Source organism: Dendropsophus ebraccatus, chromosome 3 (genome assembly GCF_027789765.1).
Source record: "Dendropsophus ebraccatus isolate aDenEbr1 chromosome 3, aDenEbr1.pat, whole genome shotgun sequence".
In the NCBI taxonomy this organism is placed as follows: Eukaryota; Metazoa; Chordata; class Amphibia; order Anura; family Hylidae; genus Dendropsophus; species Dendropsophus ebraccatus.
This window is the reverse complement of record NC_091456.1, coordinates 161,323,237-161,339,790: the sequence shown is the minus strand read 5'-3', so window position 1 is coordinate 161,339,790 and position 16,554 is coordinate 161,323,237. Positions and strand designations below refer to the sequence as shown.

Sequence of the window (16,554 nt, the reverse complement as noted above, 5' to 3'; positions counted from 1 at the left end):
TTATACATCTGTTTATTGCCCCCTTGGAGCTTACTCTGTATTAGGATGATGTACAGTTTAGAACATGAATATGTTATTTTTGTGCTGTTTGTGATGCGTGATAGAAACTTGATAAAAGTTCACAGACGTTTTGTTCCTCCACCTTTCTGCGCGGTACTAAATCTTCTGCTTCTATTCCAGCTATTTACTCTAATTTACCGATGCTCATTCTTCTTTTAAAATGGACTAAATGGAGGCGAGCGGGGCTTTTAGTGGCAGCCGTTCTGGTGTAAAGGGAAGCTTGTGAGACCTGCATTGTTCCTTAAGTGGCTCCCTTTGCAATACATAATTTGTACAATTTCCTTTTTATATTCACTTCTGTGACTACTTGTGGAAGCGCAGTTGTGCGGCCTGCCTTCTCTTAATACAGACAGGGTAACAAGGCTGCAAAGACTGTCAATGCGTCCGAGTTAAGAAAGTGCACTTAACCGCTGGTTAAATGCTTGTGCCGCACTCTGTCCGCACTCATTGTATGGCCACATTAAGCCAGGTAGTAATGGAAGCAATAGACCCTTGAATTTTATTTTTTTTCTTCCTCTCTTTTTAACCGAATCCTTGAACTTTGAAAAGCCAGTAGTGGGCTTTTATTAATGGAAGAACGCTGGCTAAATTCAGCTTAAACAGGAAATAAGTGCAGCTTACGGAGGGTATTTTTTTTAAATCAGATCTTTTTTATTGAGAAAACAGTTTTACAAACACAAACAGTGTTTCATTTTCACCCTCTGCCCCATCCACCCCCTCCCTTTAATCTTCCCTCCCCCTCCCTTTCCCTTCCAACATCCCAAACAGTGGGACAAACATTGAAAATCAATAACCAAAATATACATTGAAACAGAATTTTTCAGGTAGCTTTGTAAAACATGAATCTTGCATACAACCCTAGCCAGGAGAAACAGTTACCGAGGTAGATTAGTGATATTCTATTGCATATATATATATATATATATATATACATATACATATATATAAACAGAATCCCCCAACCGCCCTCACGTACCGGCAGACAATAGAAGGAAAGGAAAACCAGAAGGCAACGTGGGGGAGGGCCCCCTCCTATCAGGCAATACAACAACACAGAGACAGGGGAAGAAGAAAGAGAAAGAGAGAGGGGAGCAAGAGGTCCAGTCGGGTAGTGGGTGACCCTAATCCGCAGCGCCCCTTCTCCCTGCACCTCTAGCCGTCTGATCTGCCAGTAGCAGGAAGGCCTCCATCGGGGATCTCCGGAGAAACCTGGAAGGGATACCGGGGGCGTCTATCCAGGGGCCCCAAACAGACTCAAACCTCCTCATGGCCTTGCGCTTCTTATATACACCTTTTTCTAGACGAACAGTGTCATTAATTTTAGCAATCAATTCTGTTACCGTGGGTGCGGTAGGTGTTATCCAGTGTTTCGCTATAAGTTTACGTGCTTGGTATAAAACCCTGCATAGAGCCAATTCTACACCCGAGGGCTCATCATCCTCTCCCACCAGGCCCAGGACACATTTCAGAGGTTCCAACGGCACCGCAATCCCAAACACACGCCTTATGAGTGCTACCACTCCCCTCCAGTAGCTCTCCAGCTCTTACGGAGGGTATTATGTGTTCATTATATAAGTATTGTAAAGATGGCTCATGGGTGTTCTTTCCAAGCCACATTTACCAACAGGTAGCGGATACGCGTCTATAGGAGTAATACTATATGTGGTTGTAGAAACAATTATTTAAAACTTTTTTTTTTTATGTTATTCTTACTGTAGTGAACTTTAGGGGTTACCTGTTACCCCAAAAATTGCCACCAACCTGATATCCAGGATGTTATAGATGTGTTTTGTCCAATACACTGCATTTTGTTAGGGCCTCTATTTTATGTAGGTTTTTTTATACTGTATAGATTAGCATAGTATTCTATGCTATTGTGACCAACAAAAAGTATCTTTTCCAATGCGATATTCTTAATAATTTAAGTCCAGGGGAGAAGAAATCTTTCATATGTATTGGCGTATACGTCTCTCTATTTCAAGAGCTTAAAAAAAACATAAAATTTCACAAGCCAACTTGTGCACGTGCAGATAAGTCCAAGGTAGTGCACCCCAAAGGCAACAGCTGGCTTGTGCTGAAGTATCCTGGCCCGAGTGTGACCAACCAATGACTCTTTGCAGGTCATTTGCACCATTGTCAACCAATTACCATCTACATTTCAGGTTGGTGGTGGATTACACAAAAATCTAGACATTACATTTTTAGAGAATAATAAAAATGCAAAACAAAATGTTTCTCCTGTGCTGTCAATCATGTATAGATTCAGATAAGGCTGGGTTCACACTGCGTTTTGATTCGTTTTTTTTTTTTTGTTTGTTTTTTTTTTCATGGAAGTCAATGGAAAATTGGATCAAAACGGATGCACACAATTGCATCTGTTTTTCCACCTTTTTTTTTTGCAAAAACGCAGTGTAAACCCAGTCTTAGCCTATGTAAACTGGCCACATGTGCATATAGTGTCAGCTGCAGTGAGTACTATGGTAACTCTATGTAGCACCGCCATTTAAGCTATGTTTGGCACTGTGGTGCCACAACGCTTCTCCCCATTGTTTTTTGGCCTTTTTCCTTCTCAATTGACTGACATTATGTTTATTGCAGCTGCAGTGGAGAGAGGTCCAGCCTTGTCTGGATAATTGTTCAATACAACTAATATATCCAAATAGGGAGGACATCTCTTGGCTTTCCTTTCTTTTGGAATGAATGCATTGATACAGGGCAAGGGCATTTATTGATCTGCACAAAGTTTACATTATTAAAAGGAAACAATCAGCAGGTTGATCTAATCAAGCATCTAACCTGCTGATATGTGCCTGTAGCGCACAGGGTGCTGAGGATGAAGGTGAGTTTCTCTGTGCCGTTTTCGGGAACTTTGTAGTTGTTTAGGTATGCATATAAGGGGATTTTGTGCATTAGGGGCAGGACTATTGCCCTCAGTGCACCAATTTGTACCAGTCTGACCCATCTAATTATTATTGGGGCTTTGCTGTGCAGTGACATCACAGCGGCACTGATCACTGTAGAGTGCCAAATGGATATTCTTTAGGAAGGGAGGGCCAGCCGGGGCAAATTGGTTCAATGAGGGTGCTAGCCTAATTTACATATCTAATAAACAACAAAATTCCTGATACTGTTTTGCCCACGCTGTGACCTAGATTTCTGTGTGATATTTCCAGTTGGATGTCATGTGGGCCCCCCTCTTTCTGCAATCTTTTTGCAATCTTTATTATTTTCTGCTCATTTTTGGGATTGTTTCTGCTGTATATTTCCTGTCTGTTGTTTTGTTTAAAAATGTGTGAAAAACCTTAATTAAAAGAAAAATTTATATAATACAAAATTCCTGAAAGCAGTGCCGAGGATCAAAGTAAGAAGATTACCTTCATCATCGGCTCTTCGAATGCTATAGGGATCTATCAGCAGGTTAGGTAATTGAATTCTAGTATATGTAAAATAGTATATAAAAAGTCTTGTAGGAATCACATAGTAAACACAGGGGATATTTTTCTGCTGATTTGTTCAATATTAGCAGAGGGTCAGCTAACAGGTTGAAGCTTAACCAAGGGGAAGGTCTTTATAGTCGCTTGATCATGGCTGATCCCTTAGGACACACTCAGTTTTAAGTGTGATACGGGACAAAATAGGATTAAAGGAAAGGAGGCAAATAAGGGAGGAAATTCTGGGATTTTTTTTTTTGTTTATTTTCTGTACTTTAATGTTAGTTTTATCTTCACTCATTGGATTTTTTTTGTAAACTTCCATCTGGTTGACTATTGGGTGGTGTTTTGTCCGTTACAGACTGACAGTGTTTTTCTTAACCAATAATATGGTGTGATACAATTGTTAACCCACTAATCCCATAACTTCTACTTTGGCATTTTGCGAATATTTCCAGTGGCTTCTATGGGTAGCTGTAACACTGCACATAATTATTTGACCAAACTTTACATGTGTGCATCTATAGGGCTGCAACATTTGTTTCTTTGCACATTTTTAACAGCACAACTAAAAAAAGGATTGATGAAATGATTGTTTAATTTTATGATTTTTTTTTTCTCTCTCCAGGTTCCCATGGCGAGGGCCAGCATTTTGTGGCTTATCGGAGAGTATTGTGAGCGTGTACCCAAAATTGCACCTGATGTGTTACGAAAAACGGCAAAGAGCTTCACTAGTGAGGATGACCTGGTCAAGTTGCAGATATTAAACCTTGCGGCAAAGCTATACCTAACTAATTCCAAACAGGTAAATCTACGGCAGTGTCAAGAGGACCTTAGTAGTTGTAGTTCCTGATATTAATATGTATATGGAGAAATTTTTCATTTGATGGCGTCTGAAGTCAGGGTGATAAATTAATCCTGAAATCTTGTAGTTTTTAATTCACATTACTAGGTCTATTAGGAAGATTAGAGATTAGATTCTTTCTATGATGATGATAAGATGAAGGCAGCTGTAAAGTGATCTGCTCAGCATTACAGTGAAAGGTGACCCCAGTAGATAGAAAAGACAGCATCGGAAGCTCACAGCTCAGCCTCCCCCTCCCTGTGGATTGAGCTTAGCAAAGGTCACATAATATACTCAGTAACCTTAACCATTCACACCAATTGGACAACTTTATAGTGGCTAGTTGATGTCTTTGGGGCTTGATGTAAAGCATATCTCTAATGCTGCTCAAAACAGCGCAGGTTAGATGGCTGCCCCCATTTTATTGTACAAAAATAAATTACAATTAAATATTAAAATATGAACAAGCTAGAAAAAAGGAACTATATTTTTAAGCATCTGGCTCTAAGGGCCGTATTAAACGGCCCAATATTTCAGAGCAAGCCAGCACGACCTGTAAGGTCAGCGCTCGCTTGGTCCTCGTTTCCCACTCGTAGTCGGTGCTATTACATGGAGTGGGGGGCCACTGGGAGCAGCCATAGGAGCTAGCGGAGGTCTGTCACAGCTACAGCCAGCAACAGCCAGCACACCATTGGTATGGTTTTTTAGACATTAGGTCATGCTTTAAATCATCGACCAGCTGACCTTGTGCACTGAACAGATTGTCAGGGATTTAAAACACAACTTATTACACAAAACAATTATCAGTTGGAACGACCGTTCATCGGCCAAATATGCTTTGTGTAATAGTACCCTAAGTAACAAAAAAAGGGGGGAAAAACATGGCGGCACATTCCCTTTTGAGGGAGAACTACAAACAAATGTAAAAACCCAGGGAGTGCAAAGGTGTCCCGCCTCAGTCGCTAATTGGCTAAGCGGGCGTTTCTAAGGCCAGTTATGACGTCACAGGACCAGCAGACACTGTGGATGCACTGAGTATAAACCCACCACTCCCTGACCTCCCTGTTTTTTTTTTTCGTTTGTTTGGAGTTCTCCTTTAAAATCTTATCCACTCAGCAGCTACTGTCAATACTACAGGTTTTCTGCAATGTAAACGCTGCGCAAGAAAACATCACCAAATGCGCCACTTATGATTTTGGCCAAAAAGTAACACTTAAAGTGCCATTATCTGCATTCAAAAAGACTCCCCCGCCCCCCCCCCCCCCTCTCATTCACTGCTCATTATCAGGAAATCACATCTTGTTGCATCAGACATGCCCCTGTCTGTTCTATGGAGGGGGGAGGAGGAAGGAGGGAGATTAGTTGCCAGCAGAGAACAAAGGATTACACAGCAGGAGTTGTGTGAAAGCCGGTATTCAGAGGTAAGAGAAGTCAGTGCTGACTTCAGAGGCGATAGCCCAGTGATGTAGCTCTAAATTAACTCTTTCTTGTCCTGTTTTGGTGCCTCATCTCCCTCCACCCCTCCCCTCTCCATAGAGAACAATGAAGACAGGGGGAGAGCTTCAAACTGCTTTCTCACGATAAAAATGCATTTTTCGGCTAATAAACCCAATTACAAAGTTTCTTAAAATCGCCTGTACTGAAAAAAAAAACCTAAAAATTAAACTTTAAGGCCCAGTTCACATCTAAGGTTGCATCCATTTTCCTGCAGCCACTGGGATTCAAATACCAAGCATTTGGGTTTGCACAAACCCAAAATTACTATAAGTTCTCCCATCTCTGATACAGACATAAACAGAGGTTTAGGGAATCACTGATAATATATAATTGCATCAAAGAAGAAACACAGAAAATATCAGACAGGAGTTCAGCTCCACTGGAAGGGTGCCAGGCATTGTGAGCCTTTACTTATGTTGCCGGTGGGTGGTTTGGCGGTAGGGTCACCATGATGCCAATGCTAGAAGCCCCTGAATGCTGGCGAGCTGTGGAAGGTTTGCAGGCTGAGACCTCTCCTATCCTACTGTGATTACAAGTAATTCCTAAACCGGCTGAAGGCATTTTTCTTATTCAGTTGAGTACACCAAGTCTATGAATTTGCTTCATTAGTCTAAATAAGCACATTTCACACTGGCTGCCTGTTATCCGAGGTATCTGTGTCTTTATTTGCGCTGTATACACATAGTTAGCAGCCGAATGTGTTCTGACTATTTTTTAACAAACATTTATGCCTCGCAGATGCCTCTAATTTGGAACATAATGGTAAAATTTGGTTTGCCGCGGGCTATTATAAAAATGATCTCGATGCAGTTTTAATGTAGCATAGTCAATGGGCGAATTAAGAAATGATGGAAAATCCGCCATAAAACAAGCTGTTACCTTACATAAATAAATAAATGAAGAGTATTACCGCAGGCTATAAGCGCTCTTTTATCTTGGTTTTTAGAGGGCCTCAGCAGCTCGCTTTTATGAAAAAGTAACAGCTAAATGCACTGCAAATAATTTGCAGTAATCCAGTTCAGTGATTCATGTGTCTCCTTTAATGGGCCGTAATTCAGAGCAAAGTAAGAGAGTAGGGAGCGAGTGTGCGGACCCTTGTGGTGCCAGGGACACTTTCTCTTCATAAAGCTCACCTCGGATGGAGCACTTTGCCAGCCCCCTAACACCCGCTGATGTTTTGATGTCCTGCATATTTTCTCGATTAAGTTTTGAGTGCCATGTTTTTCGTTGTGTTTCCACATTCATTATCCTCACGCAGACCCTTCAGTGGGTTTGCCATATATGATTATTTTTTAATGATGCCTTTCTTTCCACTTCAGCAGTTTAATAATCTAGCACATGGCTGCCTCGCCGTAGTTAGCATTCACCTCCGAGCTTCGGGCAGGACATGTGCTTTTGGCTTGGATATTCCATTTGCAGCTTCAGAAAAGCCTATTCCCTACGGAGCGACATTTGTTTGTCTTAACGCTTCGTTTTTATTACCGCTTTAAATATGTTTACTGAGAGTTATCAATAATCATAAATAACTACTTCTGCTTTTTCTCTGCTTCTTCTTCTTTTTTTTTCTCTCTCCCCCGACAGACAAAATTGCTTACTCAGTACATATTAAATCTTGGCAAATACGATCAGAATTACGATATCAGGGACCGCACGCGCTTTGTAAGACAGCTTATTATTCCAAATGAGAAGACTGGAGCTCTGAGTAAATACGCCAAAAGAATATTTCTGGCCCAGAAACCAGCTCCTGTGTTAGAATCTCCTTTTAAAGGTAAATTGAATGTGTGCCCCCCACCCATATAAGTATTAATGCCTCTGATAAGGGTAAAATGAGACTTGCATCTATGCTCATACATGCATGGGCTGGTCATCTCTTAGGTATAGTGCAGGCATGCGAGTGAAGCATGATCCACCTTATGACTGTGCAAGAACAAAGGAGAGAGATGTGGTGTGCTGTTGGCTGGAAATGATAGATGAGTGAATCAGTTTGATGGGAATAGAATTCTTCAGAATTTACCAAAAAGGTTATCTGTTTGACAAACTTGAAATTTGTAAGAAATGTTTTGGTTTTGGATGAATCTCTCAAAATTGTGACTGTTACTGTTACTACTAGGACCACATAGCTAAACATCTCTTGTGTTGTCCTTCATGTTCCGTACTACTACTACGCTACACAACCAAACATCCCCTGTCTTGTCCATGATGTTTCATACTGTACTACTACTACTACTACTACTACTACTACTTCTACTAGCATCCGCTGTGGATCCATGTAGTGTCAAGGTCTATGGGTTACATATCTGATATGTGACTCGGCCCCTTTAACAACGACCCCCCCCGCAGCCCCGGCCTACATACTTTAGCTGCTCGGCACCGCAGCTGTGTGAGGCTCCCGGCTCTCCTCGCTCTTGCGGTGCACTGATTGGCTGATGGGGAGTGAGGGGAGCCGGGAGCTGCACTGCAGCCGCGGCGCCAAGCAGGTAATGTATGCTCCGGGCCGGGGGGGTTAAAGGGGCTGGCTTACATATCCGCAGTGGAATGAAAATTCCGCTGCGGATTTGCTGCAAACCCGCATCGTGAAATCTGCTCCGGGTCCGGTACGTGTGAAGACACCCTTACAGCTGATTTTTCTGTGCTGTGTGTGCACTGATGGTCAGTTCCCCATAGACATTCACTGTACTTTGGTCAGGCCTTGTAATAGGCATGTGAACCTGCTGATCGTTCCCAGTTGCCCCTTACTTCCTACATTCAGTGCTGCTCTTGTGATCTTTCTGGATCCTCTGCCCCCCAGTGCACTTTTTGGCCTGTCCGCTGCCTCCAATTCTCATGTCTACTTATGCATATTCCAGTATGTCAAAATACCAGCCTGCTTATGCATTCTTGAATTTACATAAGTAGGAGTGAGCATCAGAGGTGGTGGGTAGGCCAAATGGTGCACTGGGGGGCAGAGGAACACCCCCAGTGCATCGGATCAAATTTCTCAAAAACGGCAAGACTGAAGGATCACAAAAGCTGCGCTGGATAGAGAAGGTAGGGGGCTTTGGAAGCTCATATGCACAAACCTGCTAATAGTATTCCTTTATACAAATGTTGAGCTTTGAGATTGGTGCTAGTTTTTAAAGTTGGGAACGGGCCATGTCGAGGGGACATATGGTACGTTTCATATACTAATCTGTGCTTCTATGACATAGAAAAATGCTTTTATTCTCCTGTGCCAGAAGTGTCAAAAGGGTGTTCCCAAGCTCTTAAAGTTCTACAAGCTGGAATGCCTTGTCTCTCCCATTCCCATCAGCATGATTTTCAATAATTCAAGGATAGAAAGGGAGGGGAGTGAGGAGGTGGTCTAGCTCTCAGCACTTCAGGAGTCTGGGAAAACCACTCTGACACTTTGCACAGAAGAACAAAACAATTTTTCTACCTCATGGAAGAACTGACAGAGATCTAAAAGGTATCTTTTCTTCTTGACCTAACCACTCCTTGACCTTTAAAGGGAATCTGTCACTAGGTTTATGTGGCCTTAAATGAGGGCAGCATAATCTGATGATTGAAATGCTGAACAGAACAATGTATTTCTTCCATCTTTCCGTTCAGCCGTTTACCTAATATGCAGGACTTGTTCTGCATCACTACCCCCGCCCTCCAGCAGCTGATTGACAGTTGACTGAATATACACAGCATGGATAGATAACTGCCAATCAGCAGCTGGAGGGTAGAGTTTGCTGGTGCTCATGAATATCCAGGACTGCTGAGCGCAAACACAATGGGGATGACTACTTATTGTCCATGTTATTCAGGGGAATATCTCCGAATCAGATGCACAGAACAATGTGAGTGATACATCATTCTGTTCAGCTTCTCTGTCACTAGTTTATGCTACCCTTAGATAGGGCTGCATAAACCTGCTGACAGTCTCTTTAATTAGCTGTCAGTAAAACAAGCCAAAAGCCATTTATCACCATAGCCCTACATGCATGCATTCTTGGCTCAGCCCAGTGTACCTGTGTTATCATGGTATAGGCCGCTGCCAGACACCTCAGCATGTCTGGCTTTTTTTTTCTTCTTCTTCTCATTAATACTTGCCAGTAAGGTGTCAGTACTAAGCTACTCCTGACAAAATCTGTTTTGTCTATGGGCACCATACACACCAAAATAACCTTCAAATCAGTCATTGTAGAGTATCAAACACTATTTCATACAATTTACATACAGAAAGCGACAGTATTAGGGCTAATCTAATCCGCAATCTATGCTGCCTTTTCAGCCGTATGGCGCCTTCTGTGTGTACATAATGGAGTGCCCAGAGTTCACAGGAAGCCTTTAAGGTGTGAGATGGGTTTATTTTACAAAGGATTTCAGTGGTTCATAAGTTGTTCCATATGCAACAAGATGCTAATTCTGTAAGGCGGCTGGTTTTGTGGTGTTTTAGCGCTCATGTAGATTTATTGCTAATTTCGGTAGTAATGGTGTTTGGTGTAGCAGAAAAAGAATGATTAAAATTCCGAATGAGCGTGTGGAAAGCCTTGTCTGTGGATTGTTAAGCTGCGCTGTCATTCTTAATATTTACCATACAGTCATTTTCACCCAATCTGCATTCCAGCCCGGCGCCTCTAAACATACTGACTGATTAGTTTTTATATTGACCATTATGAAAGAGATTATTATAATGTATGGATTGAAATAATCGTCCTGACCTTATGGAAGGCTGTCTGCTTTCTGTCTATTTCCTTGATATTCAGGCTAATCTAACAGCAATGATCTGCCATCTTCATAATGGCTGCACTTTGTGCTGCAAGGCTCATAGGTTTCACTGTAATCAACTCTGTGCTCCTTATGTATTTTATTCCATAGATCGAGACCGTTTCCAGCTTGGTACTCTATCGCACACGCTGAATGCTAAGGCATCTGGGTACCTGGAGCTGTCTGACTGGCCAGAGGTAGCACCTGATCCAACTGTTCGGAACGTGGAAGTTATAGAGCCGGTAGGTTTATTTGTTATCTTCTATTTCATATGTAATAAATTAAAGTTCTATAACATTTCATATAAAAGTCAACAGTTAAGGCCCTATTACACAAAATTATTATTGGCCGTACTTTGCCGATTTCCGGACGATAATTGTTTGGTGTGATAGGACATGTTAAAAGACCATGATTTATCAGCATAAAGGATGCTGATCAAGTCAGCGACGATCTGCTGCTCATGGCTCCGTGTAATAGGAACAGTGGCAGCAGAGCGCCGCCAACTCCAAAGGGCAGTGCGGACAATCTAAGGATCATCCGGGCAGCCCCTCCTGATCCTCCCCACTTACTGTCTGTGCCTGTATTAGCACAGCCAGTGAGCGAGGAATGAGGGAAAGTAATCGCTGACCTGGCGTGTCTGTGCTTGCTTTTCCCTCATTATTGCGCCGTGTGAGGGTATATGCACGTGGACTAATGGTCACCAAAAACTTAGTGCTGAATCCACCTCTTGTCCACGTACGCTCCCAATTCCCTCTCCGCCAGCTCCATTATATGCTTGGGCGGATTCCGTCGTCCGCCCAAAGAATTGGTATGACAATTCTTTGGGTGGTCAGCGGAATCCGCCCGAGCAAATAATGGAGCTGGCAGAGAGGAGAGCGGGAGCGCACAGGAACAAGTGGCAGATTCTGCACTAAGTTTTCGGTGACCATAACTCTGTGTGCATATACCCTAATACGGCCTTTAGTCTCTGACCCATTCTGCATCTCCCCGCACAGATACTTCCAGAAGTTCTGTGCTCCATTCCTAGGGGTTCGGGTTTTTACCTTAACAACTATACCACTTAGCATTAGCTGCATCTCCCTGCATCGATCTTTGCAGAACTATGGGACTAGCGTTTAGCAATCTTGATGATAGTGTCCTGGTTCGGCAACTTCTCTGAGCCTTAAGACGTGGCATTTAACTCCCTGTATCTGGAGAAGGTGGAGGCAGCCTGAGAACTGTCTGGAAAACATGGATACAACCTATGGCTGTATTCAGGTTTTCCAGGGCTCCCTAGGGCGGCATGCAACTTCTGCAGATACAGAGAGTTAAATGTTGAGTCTTTAGGTTTAGAGAAGTTTTCAAACCTGGACACTATGATAAAGTTCATTCAACACTGCTGTGGACCTACACTTTCATTGACATAGTAAAAAAGTAAAATTTAATTGATCTACTTTTGCATTGATTTTTTTAATTGTTTGTTTCTTGGATGCAGAGTTAAGCAAAATTTTAATAGTCGTCTTTAAAATTTCCTACTTTGTTGTTGTTCAGATGAGAAAAATCAGACATGCTTTCTTCTGTTAGTGCAAGAGGTAACAGCAGGGTAACAGTATGGAGAGGGGGAGCGCATGCATGGAGGACATCTTACTCAGGTTACAGATATGGAGGGAAGAGCACAATAGACAGCTTCCAGGGTAAATCATATGGGCTGTGTACATGCATAGAGGGAAAGCAGAACACCCACAACAGCTAAGCCAGCATGTAGTTGTTTTGATTAGTTCTCACAGCGTCCATCTATTATGTCTAGTACCAGTGGTCGCACATGCTCAGTCATTCAGTCCCATTGCCTGGTTCCCCTTGTACATAGCTGGAAATGAATTATGTAGGTCAGCCTATAGGAATTAGTGCACCAGAAGCTGTTTCTTACTTCCAGCACTGGATATATTAGGGGGAACACTAATATTTAGACCCAAAAGCATTGACATGATTCCTGTTGAACAATTTTTCAGTTGTGTGATGAAATGTAAAATGTAATCCTAGCACAACCCCTTTAGTTGGGACTGACAGGAGAGGGTTAATGTTAAATTAAAGTTTTTCTTATTAAGTAAAATCATTTCTCCATCTTCATACCCATTTCAGATCTTGTAGGTTGCTTAGGGGATACGGACACTGTTTGTGACCCAGAATATGAGTGTCTTTGAGTTACGATGTCAGATATTAAACCTTTAATTTTACATTCTGTTCTAATGGTTAAATTATCCAGCAATAGATTCAGCAGATTTTATTAGTCTCTACAAAAAAAATTTGATCTCGATGCAGTCTAAATATAAGTACAGCTTTTAGCATGTCTACATATCGCCCACATGAACAATTACATTCTGCCACCTTCTTGCCCTCTGCACCTTTAGAAGAACAAACTTTGCAAACTTTCTAACATAAATTGTTCTCAGAGGCCAAAGTAATTTTTTCGGCTATAATTGTCACGTGAAAACATATTCCCTTCATTTATAACTGTGACAACTAGGAGAAAGTCTATGTTTGACGCCTTGCTATCTTCCTTCCAACCTCCCGTCTTTTACATGTCTCTTTAGCATGAAAGGTTTGCAGGTTTTCTATAAAGCTTGTCTAGTGTGTATTTTAATGATGATTCTTTTCTTGTAGATTAGGTCAGCCATATATAGATATAGCCAAGGTCGGCCATATATAGATATAGCTTAGGTCAGCCACATATAGATATAGCTTAGGTCGGCCACATATAGATATAGCCAAGGTCGGTCATATATAGATATAGCTTAGGTCAGCCACATATAGATATAGCTTAGGTCGGCCATATATAGATATAGCTTAGGTCGGCCACGTATAGATATGGCTTAGGTCGGCCATATATAGATATGGCTTAGGTCAGCCACATATAGATATAGCTTAGGTCGGCCATATATAGATGTAGCTTAGGTCAGCCATATATAGATATAATGTTAAGCATTAGTCCATCAATCAACCATCTTACAGGAGATATTTGTATTTCAGAATTGCGCCTCATCTCCTCCATAACTTTTCATATTGTGGAATTGTTGAATGTATACTATATATATCTAACATTACTTCTTATGAGATGACTGTGTTTCCCTCTGCCATAGGCTAAAACATGGACTACTTCAACTGGAAAGCCGAAAAAAGAGAAGGATACTTCAGATAAGTTTTACTCTTCTGAAGAAGAGGATAAGGAGTCTGCAGCATCCAGTGGTAAGTCTTTTAATAAGTTCGATATCGTCTTCTTCAATTTACATAAAGTAGTCCACATTTCCATCCATGTATTGTCCTAGTGGAGTTTATATAGTGCCAGTGGGATCAATGCCAGCAAGATCTTGGAGTCCAGTTCACTGCCTTATTTTAAAGGGAACATCCGGGGGGGAATTATTTTCAAGTCATTTGGTGTCGGAAGTAATTTACACATTTGTATAACTTTTCTATTAAAAATCTTGATCCTTCAGCTGCTTTATGTCCTGCAGGAATTGGTGTAATATTTCTACTGTAACTCAGTGCTCTCTGCTGCTTTCTCTGTCTATGTCAGGAACTGTCCAGAGCAGTAGCAAATCCCCAAAGTAAACCTCTCCTGCTCTGATCAGTTCCTGTCACAGACATAGGTGGCAGCAGAGAGCACTGTTTCAGACTGAAAAGAATACAGCACTTCCTGCATGACATACAGCAGCTAAGTACTTGAAGACTTCAGATTTTTTAAAAGAAATAATTTACGAATGTGTACAACTTTCTGACGCTAGTTGATTTGAAAACATCTTTTCAGCTACGCTAATAGGTGTGAAAATTGTGGCAGCCTTAACAGGACAACCTGTCACTGCTAATGGGACTATGAATCAAAAGGGGATTATGCTGTTAAAGGAGAAGTCTGGCCAAAATTAAAATTCCAGGGCCACCAAGGGGAACATAATAAAGAATCTATATCAGCTCACAGACCCCCGCTGCATAAACAAAGCACCAAACAGCAATGTTTCTACCCAAAAGGTCTTTGTCAAAGATCCTTTGGGTCGAAACATTGCTGTTTCATGCTTGGTCATGCAATAAAAGCTTGATATTTTTGCATACTATCAGATGCTGCTCCCTCTTGCCTTAGTATATATCCTGGTTACATAGCGCTAGCAACACAGGCTGCATCATACTCATTGGCCTGGGTGAGGAGAGGTCTGGGTGCTGCCACTAGAGATGTGATAGGAACTTAACTGACTGAGGGACAGACCATTTCCTAAAATTCAAACCTGTCTAATTTTCTGGTGATTGGTTGCTGACCATGTGACCCAGCTTACAGTACTGAAATACTGAAATGTATGGATGCAGCAGAGCCAGAATAAAACAGATGACACTGTACGAATAGTAATGGTGAGTGTGCATTACATAGGGGAAAATAATGAGTGCTTCTTAAAGTTTTTGTATGTAATGTCTCTTTACTAGATGAAGAATCCGGTAGCGAGGAGGATAGCGATGATCAGGAGGAAAGTAGCAGTGAGGAAAGTGAGGAAAACTCTTCAAGTGAAGATGAGAGGTCAACCAAAGTGAAGAAAAGTAAAAATGAAAGGTAAGTCTTCTGCAACTGTAATATGCAGCCAGTTGCTTGTTCCCTGATATTCTAACAACGTTTATGTTATCAGGATGGTTGGGAAAGATGTCAATCATCTGTTATATCGTTCAACTCACAGAGTGTACGACTTTTGGGGTCCTCCTTGTGGCGTCTTCTCTCTAGCAATACTGCCAAGGAACCCTATGGCCCCTAGGAGAGCTACAAGTTGGGGAACACTGCTTTACACACTTACACAGTCTGTCCTTTAAAGCAGGGGTGTACAACCTATGCCCCCCTAAACTACGGTTCCCATTATGTCTGGACAGCCAAGAATAAACCATTTTTTTAATACATAGCTTTAATAAAGTTATATTGCTTTGTAATATACATTTTTTTACTTTCAGCGGCAGCAGTAATGGCTGACACAGGGTTCGTGTTGGGATCTGCAGGGCTGTTCTGGTCTCTGCTCCCCTGCTCTAATCCATTGCTGCCACACACAGCGCCCCCTTACACTGCTTTTAGAGCAAAGAGGTAGTCCGTAACCTAGACAATGAGCTGTCAACAATGGAAAAAGCAGGTATATGAGGAGCAGGATATAGTAGTGAATGTAGTCACTAGCGGACAGCATTTCATTAGACATGACTTGACTACACCACGGTATACCTTTTTGCTTACATGCCAACTTATACCTTAAATGCAGGGTCCTTATCAGATGTAAACCTGGCCTAAAGAGTTCTACATGGTTCCACTAAAGAGATCTCAATGGTAATTGGGACTAATGGGTTCCGTTGTTTGTTTAGTATATTTTGCCTCCATACAGTCAGGCGGTGGCCTCTGCAGACACGATCACCCTTTGCCAGCAGAGTCGATGAGTTTGCAGTTTCTCCCGTCGTGGCTGACAGCCCTGATGGGGTGTAGTACGCACTCTGCTCCTTTTATTACAGACAGTAATTAAAGCAACTCGCCCCGCCACTTCCATAACAAACACAGCATAATGCCCTAATTATGACTTTATTAATTTAAGTCAGGATTTAATGATTTTAAAAGTGATTTATATTGTTCCTCCCACACAGAACAAATGAAATCTGTAGGTTAAATTATTGCAGTCTTTTCATTGCTGCAAAACTGAGACGCCACTAACCACTACATTTTTCTCATTAGCTAAGCATGGGGATCTATAGGTTGTAAACAACCAGGGTATGTTAGACGGATGTAACCGCAGCTGTAAACTCAGCCGCGGGGCTTTCCTAATGGCAGTGATGTATGTAATTGTTACTTTTATTACGGACCATCAATTATATCCAGATAATGGTATTAATTATGTTTGTCAATCAAGAAGTGGGGGGGGGGGGGAAGCAATTCTGCATCAAGGAAAGTTAACTTGTCAAAAAAAACATTTATGGATTTAACCTGTGCAGGTGGAAGAGGAAAATTAAAGG

General features: G+C 41.8%; 1 protein-coding gene across 2 annotated transcripts in view; it reads left to right on the top strand.

Annotated features, from left to right (window-relative positions):
• The window catches only part of AP3B1 (adaptor related protein complex 3 subunit beta 1), a 156,331-nt gene that overhangs the window by 78,422 nt on the left and 61,355 nt on the right, over window positions 1–16,554 (top strand). For both annotated transcript variants that reach the window (XM_069963026.1, XM_069963025.1), the window contains exons 15-19: window positions 4,120–4,296; window positions 7,414–7,600; window positions 10,678–10,808; window positions 13,683–13,788; window positions 15,010–15,133. In XM_069963026.1, coding sequence (XP_069819127.1) covers window positions 4,120–4,296; window positions 7,414–7,600; window positions 10,678–10,808; window positions 13,683–13,788; window positions 15,010–15,133 — 725 coding nt within the window. The remainder of the gene's footprint in view (window positions 1–4,119; window positions 4,297–7,413; window positions 7,601–10,677; window positions 10,809–13,682; window positions 13,789–15,009; window positions 15,134–16,554) is intronic.